At 41.4% G+C, this 12,854-nt stretch overlaps 1 protein-coding gene across 1 annotated transcript; it reads left to right on the top strand.

Moving 5' to 3' along the window:
- Positions 1-371: 371 nt before the first annotated feature.
- lbh (LBH regulator of WNT signaling pathway) lies at positions 372-11,163 on the top strand. Its single transcript, XM_038728211.1, has 3 exons — positions 372-595; positions 5,521-5,623; positions 9,183-11,163. The coding sequence occupies exons 1-3, from the start codon at positions 567-569 to the stop codon at positions 9,393-9,395; spliced, it is 345 nt and encodes a 114-aa protein (XP_038584139.1). The 5' UTR covers positions 372-566; the 3' UTR covers positions 9,396-11,163.
- The last annotated feature ends 1,691 nt before the right edge of the window (positions 11,164-12,854 follow it).

Genomic DNA, 12,854 nt, shown 5'->3' with positions numbered 1-12,854 from the left:
GAATGAGCTGAGGCAGAGGCGCTCTCTCCCCTCCCCTTTCTCCTTATTTGGATAAATGTCACGGATTACCTAACGAGCGAATCAGTGACTTTTTGTCATTCAGGAGGAGGTAAGACTGTCATTTTGTTGCCTTGGAGACTACAAATCAATAGCATCATGCAGTATCTCCTTGTCCATTCCCAATGAGCGGGTTCAGTGTCTGCTGTCGTCATTGGGGCTGGGGGTGGGGCGGAGGAGCTCGAGTCACCTGGGCTCTGATTGGCTCTTGTTGATAATGAGCTGCCATTGAAGTTTTTCTGACCCGTCTACAGAGGAGGTGTGTCTGTGCCCGACCGAGCGCACGCCTCTTGCATAAATACTCAACACAACTGGGCTGCTGATCAGACGCACCAATTTAAAGAGCGACGTTGTCTTCCCGTGGCTGTCAGACTCGTCGCACAGTTACACTTTCGGTTTGCGTGAGCGTACTGTGCTGCTTTGGAGAAAAAAAGGCAGTAAAAGTAGAGAGAAGTCAGTGACTGTAATTACATCCCCTAATCATTAGACTTGACAGCAGGTGTGAATTCATGTCTGTATTTTCCCCGCAGATATACTGGTGAGTACTGGCATCTTTTTCGACTTTCACATGTGTCAATGTTTAGCTTTATTTGTACTACCCCTCTAGCTATTTGGTTGAAACTACTAAATCAAGAATGAATAGCTAGATCTGTAGGTTTTGCACCTGACAGATGGGAACACTTAACTACATAGTTGTGCTTTCTTTTGCTTGGTGATTTCCCTCAGAATCAGCCACCTTTGTTCCTACACCCACTCTTGTTCCCTCTTGAGATTTTCTGTGGGGTGTTGCCCCAGAAATTGAAAATTTTAGGTCTCACTGTTGGTGTGGTGTTTGTTGTTTTTTTTTTGTTTGGAAGCAAATGGTTGTCAGACCCCAGCTTGACAAATGTTGTTGCATGTGCTAATACAGAAAGGTCATAGTGGTCACAGGTGTCTTCATTTTCTGATGTTTAGGGATAAAACGTACTTTAACACCCTTTTTCAATACCCTTTTTAAAACCAGGAAGCACACAAGCTTACTTTGCTGTATCCTTAAACATTTGAATGGAGTAAGACAAAGCTTTCATCCTTTGGTCTTTATTGCTGCAAGTGCAGTGCATGGATGCACTCTATCTATTCCTACTATCTATTATCAGTTTCTTCTGGCAGTCAGTACCTCCTAACTTCTTGATTTACTTCTCAACACAGACATAGAGTGCATTGTTAAGACTTTCTGTTCTGTTATCTGTCGAATCTTTTCCTGTCTGTAGAGAAAATATGCAAGTGTCTTTTGAAACCTTGTTTTGTGAGCACTGTTCAAACCTCAGCAGGCTTCTGCCTGTCTCTACCAGGAAGTTCAGAATCGACCTCTTTACTGTAACCACACTTGCTTTCTTGCCTGTGCTTACTTACAGTAGACCTATGCTTCTCTGTTCTGTCATGTTAGCCTACTTGTATGACAAATCCGCAAACAGGGTTTAACTTTTTTCTTAAGGGTTAGTTTTATTTCAAAGGTATGATTAGAAATGTTTGAGTATGATTTGGATCTGCATGCTACAACTTCAACTAAAGCCTTTAATGTCTGCACTGCGGTTTTCTGTGTAATCAGGAAGACTATTTTTTTTTTTCTCACAACAGTAGCTATATCAAGACAGACAGATAGCAGCATATGTTTAAAACTTGGTCCACACACATCACTAGCATTACCATAAGGCACTGGAGTGATAACTGATCCATGATGTGTTTTCAGTGGCAGACTGAACCCACAGGAATCTGGATACACTCATTCATTCCAGCACACTTCTGGGGGTCTTACTCAGTCCCTGCGCCACCCACATACCTGCAGAGCTGTGTGACTCTGCCGGTGGAAAAGCTCAGCGCTAGCACGGAACGTTAGCAGATTTGCCCTGTCGCCACACAGGCTGAGATTTATGATAGTAGTAGTAGTAAGAACTGTGGGGTGGCAGAGGGGAAACCATTTTGATAATTCAAGATGCAATCACTGGGTCAGCGCATTTGTCTGTACCTCAGTGGTTGTAATCTACAGGGTTAACAGAGAATATCACATTGCGCTAGGTTGTCATGTAGGATCACGGATTAACTTATCTTTCAAGCAACTGTAGCTTTTAAAAATATTGTATAAGTCAATTGCAGTCGGTCTGTGACAGAAGATTGTTTCCATTATTGATTAATGTGCCAACTATTCCCAATTACTTATTCATAGTCTAAGACTATTTTGCTGTCATAAAGACTTAAGAAAACCACCATATTTAATATTTTTTTTTTGTTTGTTTTTTGTTTAGAAATATTACTTCTGATAAATTGACTTATTGGCTGATAATTTCTGTCGCTCACCTAATCAGCAAATGGTTTCAGCTCTAAACTCTAGTAATCCTTTCCAATACCTGTTTTGGACATAAGGTACATGACTTGTGTGTCTTGTACCTGCTGTCCATCTGTGTCCTGGCTGCATGTGGCATTACAAAGCTAGCAGGACTAGGTTTGCATTTGCATGATCTTGACTGGGTCAGGAGGTAAAGAGGTTTACTACCAGCTTCACACATCAATCATTAGAGACGGTTTGTCACTTATCTATAGTGGTGTTGCGGGATCATCACATTCAGACATGCCCTCCAAATGTATACTCTTGGGTGTAGACTAACTAGTTGTGGTCCATGATGATCTTGTGTCATACATGTACAGGTTGGTTACTTACAGAACACTTAACGTCCACTCTAGGAGGGGCACGCAGCTCAGCCCTGCTTGACACTGGAAGCAGCAGCAGTAGTAGATGTGACTGTAGTCTGTTTGTTTCCTCTCCAGGTTGACTTGTTAGTTGTGCACCCCCACTTCCTCCTCATTGTGCCCCTTCATGTTTTATTAGGCCGATGTTCTGTTATTCTTAGCTGAGCAGGATGTTTATACGATCCCCGAACAGAAATATGACTGGCAAGGCCTGAGTGTTTATCTTTCTTTCTCTTCCCCTCTCCTCCGTTGCACAGGTTTTTACTGTCACTGTTCATACCTCCGTCCCCTCCTCTGCTGCTTTTTGCATGCTTGCCTCACCCTCTCTGCTCCCACTCAAGGATGAAATATGTTCAAGAGCAGCCCCAGCTGACATTCTGTTTTTTCCATATTTAAACCTTGCATATCCTTCAAGCCTCCTTATTTTTATCTTTGGATATCCGGGTATTGTTTAGGCAAAGTGTGCCTGTGTCGACTTGTCTGGCTGTTGGTAAAGGTTACTTTACGGTAATTCAAACAGAAGCTTCTCATTTTAGAGCCACATTGTGTGTGTGTGTGTGTGTGTGTGTGTGTGTGTGTTAAATGTCATTGCTTCAGGGGTTAATGATCTCATGACTATGTCATGCCATTCTCTTCTCCTCAGGGTGTGTGTGAAATCACTGCCAATCGCCACAGATTAGGGGGGGACTTCTTTTTGTTCTTGTTGCTGAATTTAAAGTGAGATGATGCAATTTTTGCGGAATAATGTCACTTGTGGCCACACAAGTATAATAATTGCTAAAAGGTAGAGCAGCACAAGTAGAGCCTTGAAGTCAGCAAACTGTGAATTACACAGCAATATATTTATAAAGTTTGCTAACATTAGCTGCCATGAACTGCTGGTCATACCAGACCAAGTAAGGTGGGAGCAACATCGAATTGAGCAAGAGTGCATTTTATTGCTTATGAATTCAAGTTTTTATTTCTAAGTAGAGGTATGTTATTCTCTCAAAGGTTACATAGTCTCACTTAAGGCATGACAAGTTTCATTTCAACAAGGCAATTCAAAGTGCTTTACATCTGCATAATCAGGCTTTTTACCTTCAATTGTTTTGCTTTTTTGATCTCTCACACCATAAATCCAGGTTGCTTGCGCTACAATCTTGGTAAAAGTAGTCAACGGCAAAGAAAAACATTCAGCCCTACTTGACCCTGCCCAGACGCACTGTGACCCAGATTGTGGAGAACTCTACAGAGAGAGATTCTACTTAGCCCTGTTAAGATTTGGTCTGACAATTTGTGACAGAGGAGAACCTAATTGAGTTTTTTTTTTAAATCTTCCCCAAAAACAGGACGGTAAAATTTACAGTGCAGTGTAAAGTATTAATAAAAGGATGAAATGGAAAACAAAAACCGTTAATCGGGGGGGGGTTTACCTTCTATTGTTTTGCTCTTTCGATTTCCTATCTCTCACAACAGTCACTAAAGACAAAATTAAAGATTGTATTGTTATATGTGAAGAAGAGTATTGAGTGTAAGGTGTGTGTGTGTGTGGGGGGGGGGGTTGGTATGACTCATAAATGAAGACAAAAAGATGAAACTGTGTGCTTTACTTAAAAATTCCAGAGACTGTAATTGCAGATGGAAGTAAAAGTAATGTAGGTTTCAACCCTGTTTATTTTTAAAGGGGACTTCTCTTTGTCTATCAAAACACTGAAATGATTCAGTATTTCCAGTTAGCTAATAGACTTTGAAGCAAGGGTGTTTTGATAGATGAATTAGGCTGTTGTAAAATTAATTCTGTGGAACATGTTTACATAATCATGATAGATAGAGATATGGAAAAAAATTTATATATATTTTTTTTAACAATGTTTTAATCCCTACCACAGTATAATTTTTCACCATTCTGCTGTAGCCAAAAACACATTTTTAACATAAGGCACTAGAGAGAAGTCCACATCTCTTCCAAAAAAACAAAACAAGTCCATTGAAAATGTGAGATTCTGAGTGAACCTCTTATCATGTTCTGTTTTTCTTTGTTCCATATAGCCAGTGACCATACAAACCACAAGCCTGTGGCCACTGACCACAAGGCTTTAAATAGAGAGCGTGAGAAGGACACTCAGCATCTTGTCTCAAGACAGCATCTATGTCAGTCCTGGGACCTGCTTCAAGTCGTGTGTGTGTGTATATGTGAGGGAGGGAGGGAGAGAGAGAGAGATGGATATATATACTACAACAATGCTGGATAGTGAATGCATTGAACATGGATAAACAACCTCTTGTTACTTTCATCTAAAATGGAAAGTTTGGCCAAGCTTTGATGGAACTGAGTGCATCGAGTTCCACCCCAGTCAAATACCACAGCACGCCCCCAGCACACTCTCACAATGACTGTTTTCTAGTTGCTAGTGCAAGAGCACATCATCCTGTATTCAGAAACGGCCACCTTATGCAAGCCACTGCATGAGCTGTGCAGCTTTGCAGTGCAGTAGCAGAGCATGGACTGGATGTGTTGTGGTCAAGATGTGCAGAGTATAAATAAAACTGTCGAACGTGTACAGGTAAAACAACCATGATTTCCAGACTTTAACTGTGTGTGTGCATACAGACAGTCTGATAGATGTGGTTGTTTTCTCTTTTAGATGCATGCATTCATTGGCAGATTGTCACCTAATATGTAGAATTTCAGCCCCCCATATGGACTACCATTGCACAGTATCTAATCACATAACTTCTTTTCTTTCAACCCTGCAGCCCAGTGTTAGTGCCCGGCCGAGATATGACTGAGGTGATGATCAACAGCACCCCCATGGAGGACATGAGACTCAGCCCCAGCAAGGACAGACTCTCCTTCCAGGTAGGGCACACATGCATTCATGTATGTATAACTGAAAGACTACTTCCATCCAAATACCCTACCAGAACATTATTATTTTATTTTATTTTTTTTGTCGCATGGTCATCTTGTGGCAGTCTTTATCCATTTATTATCATGACTTGGATTGACATCAACATAAGGAGGGTGTGTGTGTGTGTGTGTGTGTGTGTGTGTAAAAGAACACTTGAGATTTTTTTTCTATTTACTTTTTTTGTTTAACCTTTAAGACCGCTGCCCAAGCTGAATTGTTTTTCCTAAAATGACAATCATTTTAGGACAGTTTGACCATGTTTTACTATTATGACCAACCGGTCTGAGATGTGAATCCAATGCGGAAGTCCTTTAAACCTGCATTCTATCAAAATGGCCAGCAGAGGGTGACTCTTCTGGTTGCAAAAAGAAGTCTGGCTCCATTGGAAATAAGGGTAAAATGACCCTACTGCTCACCTGATTTATTACTTCAGTAAACACAAGGCGTTACCATGGCGACCTGTCAATCAGGCAAGAGTGACTTGTACCCACAACACTGTGTAAATTTAACCAGCCATGCTGTATTAGGAGTTGGCTGTTCACTTTCTCTGAGTACATTTAGTTTTAAGCCTATTGTTCGCTAGACAATGTTAAAATGACAGTTAACATGAATTACAGATGCACCTAGCTTAGCTAGATCCACATATAGCTGTTACCTCCACCGTCTCGTCCAAATATGGTCATGTCCAGTGCCACTGGTTGCAAAAACTCAACATGGCGGCGGTCTATCGGCCACACTTGAGGCTTCAAAATTGCAGTCCACAAACCAATGGGTGACGTCACGATAATTACGTCCACTTCTTATATAGTGTATCATTATGACGCTAACAATAGTCATTAAAGTGTAATGGCGTAATGATGTACAGATTTGAGTAGTTACGTGGAAATGCTATGCATATATGCACAATTCTACATCATTCTTTAATGTTTAAGAGGAAAATATAAAAAAGTGAGTTAAATAGAAAATAAAAACGGGCAGGTCTCTCACCTTTGCTTATCTTACTCCTTTGATTCCCCATCTTCCACTCGATTATTTTTTTTTTTTTAACACTTAGGGACTCTAACTGTAAACAGACTCTAACCCTTACTACTTAGATACGAGATGAGAGAAGCAGCCATCAGGTGGTCTTGACAAGGTCTTTGTTTTACTGTCAGCTCAAGGGCCATCTTAGAAACAAAACTACTTAAACACACAGCTGCCTGCTTATTTTAGTGTCACATATGTACCCAGGGTGGAAAGGGGGGAGGGGATAGGTGGGGCCCTATTTTTTAATACTGAAACATTCATCATGTCAGACCATTTATGATTTTGGACATAAAGTTGGCCTAATTATTAGTGGAGCTGCATCTTAACTTGTGGACCAGAGTTACTACTGATGTGGTAAGGACATGGGTATCAAAATATTCTAGCAAATTCCACCTGCCGAGGCTTTTACAACTCACAGGGCTAAAAGCCATTCCTGTTAGTTTCATACAAGACTGATATAATCTAATCATTTGTATGAAAGTTGAGAATTCATACACACAAACTGATTCACTGACCTGCTACTGCTATGTAGACATACTCTAAGAGGAAGTAGACTGACCCAGAGGAAGGCTGGCTTCCTCTCCCAACAGTTCACACCCCAGCTGTGAGTCTGAGGATGAGAGGAGCAGATTTGGGGGGGGGTGAGACAGTGCCACTTCTCCACTCTTTCATCACTGCTCTGTATTTCCTCACCATGGCCATTTGCCCAAGGTCCCAGCCACTCCATAGAGAAGCACTGTATGAGGTAGTGAGGTTGCCACCAATCACTTCCTCCGTTATGGGTGGCGGGGGCTTTGACTCAAATTCTGTGAACATTAAATTCCAGCTGCACCTTTTTTTAATCTACTGAAATGAATGTGACCTACTAATGGAGAAAGATGAGCAAATGCTTACTGAATTATCTCAAAAGGCCATGTCATGATTCAGGCGTATAGAGTGCACTCCCTCCCAACCCACCCCAGAAGATCCTAAAATAGCCAGTATTGTGCCTGGCTGACCAATGCTTCCTGCCACTGGATGTGAAACAAGTTATGACATGTGTTAGCAAGGGGTCCAAAGGCAAGGTCACTCACTGCCCAACTCCGCTTAGTGCTTACGCACAGTGAGGATTGTCGATGCAGACCAGGAAATGCAGATACATGCAGGCCTTAGACATGAACACAGACATGCTCGCACACATAATCGCACCGCTTAGCATGCTTCTATACGCATCGGTTTTTGAAGAATGTTAAAGACGCTGATGGACATACATGCTTTCATAACCTGACAAACTCTCACATTCACACTGCATTTTCATAACTTTTTTTTTTGTCTTTTTCCTCCCTTCTCATCTGTCTTCTATGGAATAAACAGACTTGGACACAGCTGGATCCCCTCGATCTCCTGTCTCAGTCCCTCTCCTGCCTCATCTAATGCTTTCTTTCCACTCGGCTCTTTGCCCAGACAGCAACATCACCCCCACCCCCAATGTCTTAGAGTGAAATATGCAGGTCTAAAAATATTCATCCACTTTATCCAAACAGCAAAAAATGCTGTTCTTGGACCAGGAGTGGCAGGCTTTTTCCCCTGGGCCTTTTTTACAGTTCCTGAGAACAAAGTCTGAGGTTGACGTCCAATCCTGCCAGGACAGGGAACGCATGTAATCTCTTGTCAGAATGTCTCTCATGCCCTTCACTTTAGATCCAAACATTTGACTATGGCGCGCTACGTTTATAAGCAGACATATCAGTCTGGATTTGCAGATAACTCTGCTGATTATGTTCTTTCCAAAATCTTTTTTACAACTCAATCTCCAAAGGAATATAAAGTGTTTTATACTAAATGCTGATTGTTATAGGGATAAATGTTTTTATTTATACATATGTCCCAGTAAAACTTCACTTTTTTGTTTGTTTTGAAATGCTATGATTATGCTCTTCTGTAATCTTTTGAGTAGTGGGTGACGTGATACTAGATGGGTTCATAAGTAGCTACCAGCTGCTTGGCACAGTGCCTTCCAAAGCATTTAGATTAAACATGATACAGCATTTAGCATAAATCTTACTAGACATGCCTCATCTACCCAAACACAGCCACTGATGTAAATCTTGTACAATGTTTTATTTTTATGTGAGCTCCTATGTGGAAAGCATCATTTCAGCAAATGCCCAGCCCACAGGAATGTGGGCTGGGCAAGAGCAGGTATGCCACTGGGATTTTAAGCAACAACTTCCCATCACAGATGTTTAGTCTTCACATTGCTTACCCCACAGTTGTTTAGCCTTGTAGTGGCGCCTACAACACTTCTACAAGGCTCAAGACCAAGTTGTGGTATTTTAGAGCCTATCGCACACTTGGCACTAATCAGAAATATGCTCACAAATAACTTCTTGGCTTACAATATGGGACAGCTGACTCTGCAGTTCAGAAATTCAATTGTATTGATATGTATGCCCAAGGTTAATGAAAGAATACTAACCAGTATTTTACCTATGTTTTTAGATATTCCCCGACCCGTCAGACTTTGACCGTTGCTGTAAGCTCAAAGATCGTCTGCCATCCATCGTAGTTGAGCCAACAGAGGGGGAAGTCGAGAGCGGGGAGCTTCGCTGGCCTCCAGAGGAGTTTCTGGTCAGTGAAGAGGAGGAAGAGGAAGTTGATCAGAATAATGGCAGTATCCCAAATGGACAGCCAATGCAGAATTCTCAGCACTAGAGGCTGTGTTGAAGCACCCATACGGTCTTGTTCCCGCTTTCTTTCTGATGGACCCTCCATTTCCCACACTGGTTCCACTGCACCTCAGCACTCAACAGACTCGACTGGCAGACACACATTCGGTGTCTCGTGATGCTGTCTCATTGCCCTTGACGCCAAAGCATCACTCCCACAAGCGACGCAATACACACAGCCAACACACTTTCTCATACACTTATTAGTCCGCCTGGACTGCAAACCCACCAAAACGGACATGTACACCTCCTAAACTACACTTACTTCCTACCACCGTGTGTCTCGGCCCAGAAAGGATGTTCTGTTGGACAGTGGCAGCTTGGTGCTCCATGGACAGCTCTTATACTGCAGGGGGGCTGTACACTGTACTTTACTCCAAAATGGCTGGCGTCATGACCCCAGAGACTTACATACTCGCATACAGAACTATTGTGGTACCCATGGGGATTATTGTCTACAGTACAATGTCCATACCTGTGTTAATTTCTGGATATGTTAATTATTGTGATTGCCACTGCTGTCCATAGATTTGTCTGTTTCTGAGAAGTGAATGTTTTTTGTCTTGTTTTTGAGAAGTAGGTGTTTTGTGTAAAATGTTGCTGGGATTTTTTTATTTTATTCCCCCCTCCCCCCTCAAGATAGGTATAAAAGGGGGGTGGTGGTTGTTGTTGTCTTTTTGGTTTTTTTTGTTTGGTTTTGTGACCTTCCATCAGGCGTTCAGTTAAAGGCGACCTGGAATAATTTTAGAGAAGTGAGCAGAAAGTGAGAAAATAAACTAGCATGCCCTGTTATGCTTATATGATAACTGTTGTACAAATGCTTGTAATGCAATGAGGGCACAGTCATTCTATGATCCTCATCACATTGGCTTACTGTAAACCTTATGACAAAACAGTACTTGGTGACAAAGCAAAACAGTAGAACATTGTGAACTAAATGTGATATGAGTAGGTTATTATTCAAAAGGGCAAAGCTGAGTAAGGGTTGACATTTTTGATAAAGCAATGTACAGACCCAATGAAGGACGTGTAAATACTTGTTCCCAATGAGCCAACCCCTGAGGCCTTGTAGTGCGCTGATCTTGTTTGTACTTGGGGTTTGGTTTACTTATTTTATTTTAGAAAGAATGACTGAGAATTGCTCTGAGCTGTACACACCTGAACTGAAAGTCTTTCCTAGTCTTCCTTCATGAAAACATACTTTTGACACCGTGAAGTTCAGGTCACGGGAGAATTCACGCTGTAGGACAGCATTCACAAATCAGTATGGCAGTTTTGTTTTTTTCCCCACAATAAAATGTGTCCTAATGTTTGCCAAACACTGTTAATGGAAAAGCTTATTTGTTCTCTGGTAGTAACTTCTGTCATTGTTTTGTATTGCAATTCTAAATGTTTTTTGTTCACTCTTAAAATCACTGCTTATTGTCTGTGGAACAAGTCTTGTCGGTCAATTTGTGGAAAAGATTTCACTTTTGTCTAAACAATGAAAGACTGTTGTACAAGCATGACTGAAATATCTGTTCTTTTGTAATTTCTCATTTGAGTGGCATTAGGGCTGTGTACAGAACATCTCTTTCTCCTGTCACCTACAGGTCCCACATTGTTTTTGTAAAGCTCAGGGAGATTAGCTGGCATCTTTCTCTCGTGGTGTGGGGTTGTGTGGTGCTGTGTGGGTTTTTTTTTTTTTTTTTTTTGGTATTTTGACCACTTTACTCTGACAATTACAGAGACTGTAAATAAACATTTGAATTTGCTATCTGACTGTGAATAACTATGAAGAGTAACTGCCATTTTTATGGTACAAGATGAGTGTTTTACTGGGGTAGTCCTCAAGCACATTTAATGTATCGTTTCCAAGAGACTTTTACTTCTGTGTTTTTGATTTTCCTTTTGCGACCCCCCCCCCCCTCACCTGCAGTGGTTAGAAAAGCAGTAGTACTTCCTGCTCGGTATCTCCCTCTCTACGAATACAGATGCCTGTATCAAATACGTATATGTAGAAGCGAGAACAGGCCACATGCTACTTCCTGTCTTCAACTTGCACACAATCTGACTGTAGTTACAACAAAATCTCATTCCTGAGCACTGAACAGCATTTATTTCTAAGTTCCTAAAAATTGCATGTTTACAATATTAAAATGATGCCATCCAGCATTTTGGAAAATGTTGGTTGGCTCTACCAATCTCTGAAGTCTTAACAATTACAGACATTGAGGATAGTACAGGGTATAAAAGCCTGTGGAAGAAACTCCTCACGCTCTACCCATAAACACTCACCACAATGATACAACACTAATAAACTGGTTCAGTGGAAAAGCTCTAATGGGGAACTGGGGGATTTACAGGAATAAACAAAGCTTTCTGATCACTGTTACAATGGAAACTTCTCAGGTGATTTGCTGCTATGTACTGTATTAGTGACCCACTAGGTCACGTTTGACTGCCCTGTACCGGGAATAGCCCATCAGAGTTGCTGCAGTAGGGCCTTTGGGGGCCAAGGGCCTGATAGATTGGCCAAGGTGGTACTCTCAGGGCCTTACAGTCACTTCCTGGAAGGGGAACAATGAACTGACATTCTATCCTGCTTCCTACTTCCTGGAAAAAATGGAGCATAAAGAGTTATAAATACCCCCCAGCTGATAATGGTCAGCAGCCGAGTGTGTGTTGGGCATAGGGAGCCAGTGGCTAGCTCTGAATAGGCTACAAAAGGAATGTCCTTTATCCTTTTCTTAACTGCTCCTTGATCTCTGCAGAAAATGTCATGAGATCATGGAAAGAAGAAATCATGAGAAGTTAGACAAGGACAACCACAGTCCTTAGAGAGACTGACTGAACTTGCATCCAGCTATACACAATCATGTGACTTTCAAATATTACTGGAGAAAGCAATATACTTCAGCTTTAATGAAGAATGGTCCTGTGTTTTGGGGGCTTACAGAGATATGAAAGGAGCCCCCTGAAGCTTATTTCCATAGCATTTTGATATTTTGAGCTGCAGCTCCTCATCTTCAGCCACTTCTCAGCTTGATCAACTCTTTTTTAAAGAATTTCTTCATGCAACTGTAAAATTTGTGATGCTATCTAATCGCCTTTGACACCAAAGCATCACCCAAACAAGAGAAGCAATACACACAAGCAACACACTTCCTGACACACTCATATATCCTCCTGGACTGCAAACCCACCAAAACACTTACTTCCTACCGTTACTTCTACTGGGTATTTTGCGTATTGTGATTTGTTTTCCTCCCACAGGTTTTGTATAAAAGATCTTTTGTGACCTTACGTCTGGCATTCACAATAAAAAGGCAACCTGTAATCATGTTAGAGAAGTGAGCAGAAAGTGAAAGAAAATAAACCAGATGTCACCTGCTATGTCTATGTGATAATTGCAATCTATAAAGGCTTGTTATCACATTGGCCTCCTGTAAGCGTTATTACAAAC

This window comes from Micropterus salmoides, unplaced genomic scaffold (genome assembly GCF_014851395.1).
Source record: "Micropterus salmoides isolate LMB-PRFRI ecotype aquatic unplaced genomic scaffold, ASM1485139v1 Ms_hic_scaffold_19, whole genome shotgun sequence".
In the NCBI taxonomy this organism is placed as follows: Eukaryota; Metazoa; Chordata; class Actinopteri; order Centrarchiformes; family Centrarchidae; genus Micropterus; species Micropterus salmoides.
This window is presented reverse-complemented; position numbering and strand designations above follow the sequence as displayed.

What these genes read in the sequence shown, in the direction of transcription:
- lbh (XM_038728211.1), top strand. Translation starts at nt 567, where the DNA reads ATGTCTGTATTTTCCCCGCAGATATACTG. An exon ending in TTTTCCCCGCAGATATACTG is followed by an intron (nt 596 to 5,520) that starts GTGAGTACTGGC and finishes TCAACCCTGCAG; the next exon opens with CCCAGTGTTAGTGCCCGGCC. An exon ending in AGGACAGACTCTCCTTCCAG is followed by an intron (nt 5,624 to 9,182) that starts GTAGGGCACACA and finishes CTATGTTTTTAG; the next exon opens with ATATTCCCCGACCCGTCAGA.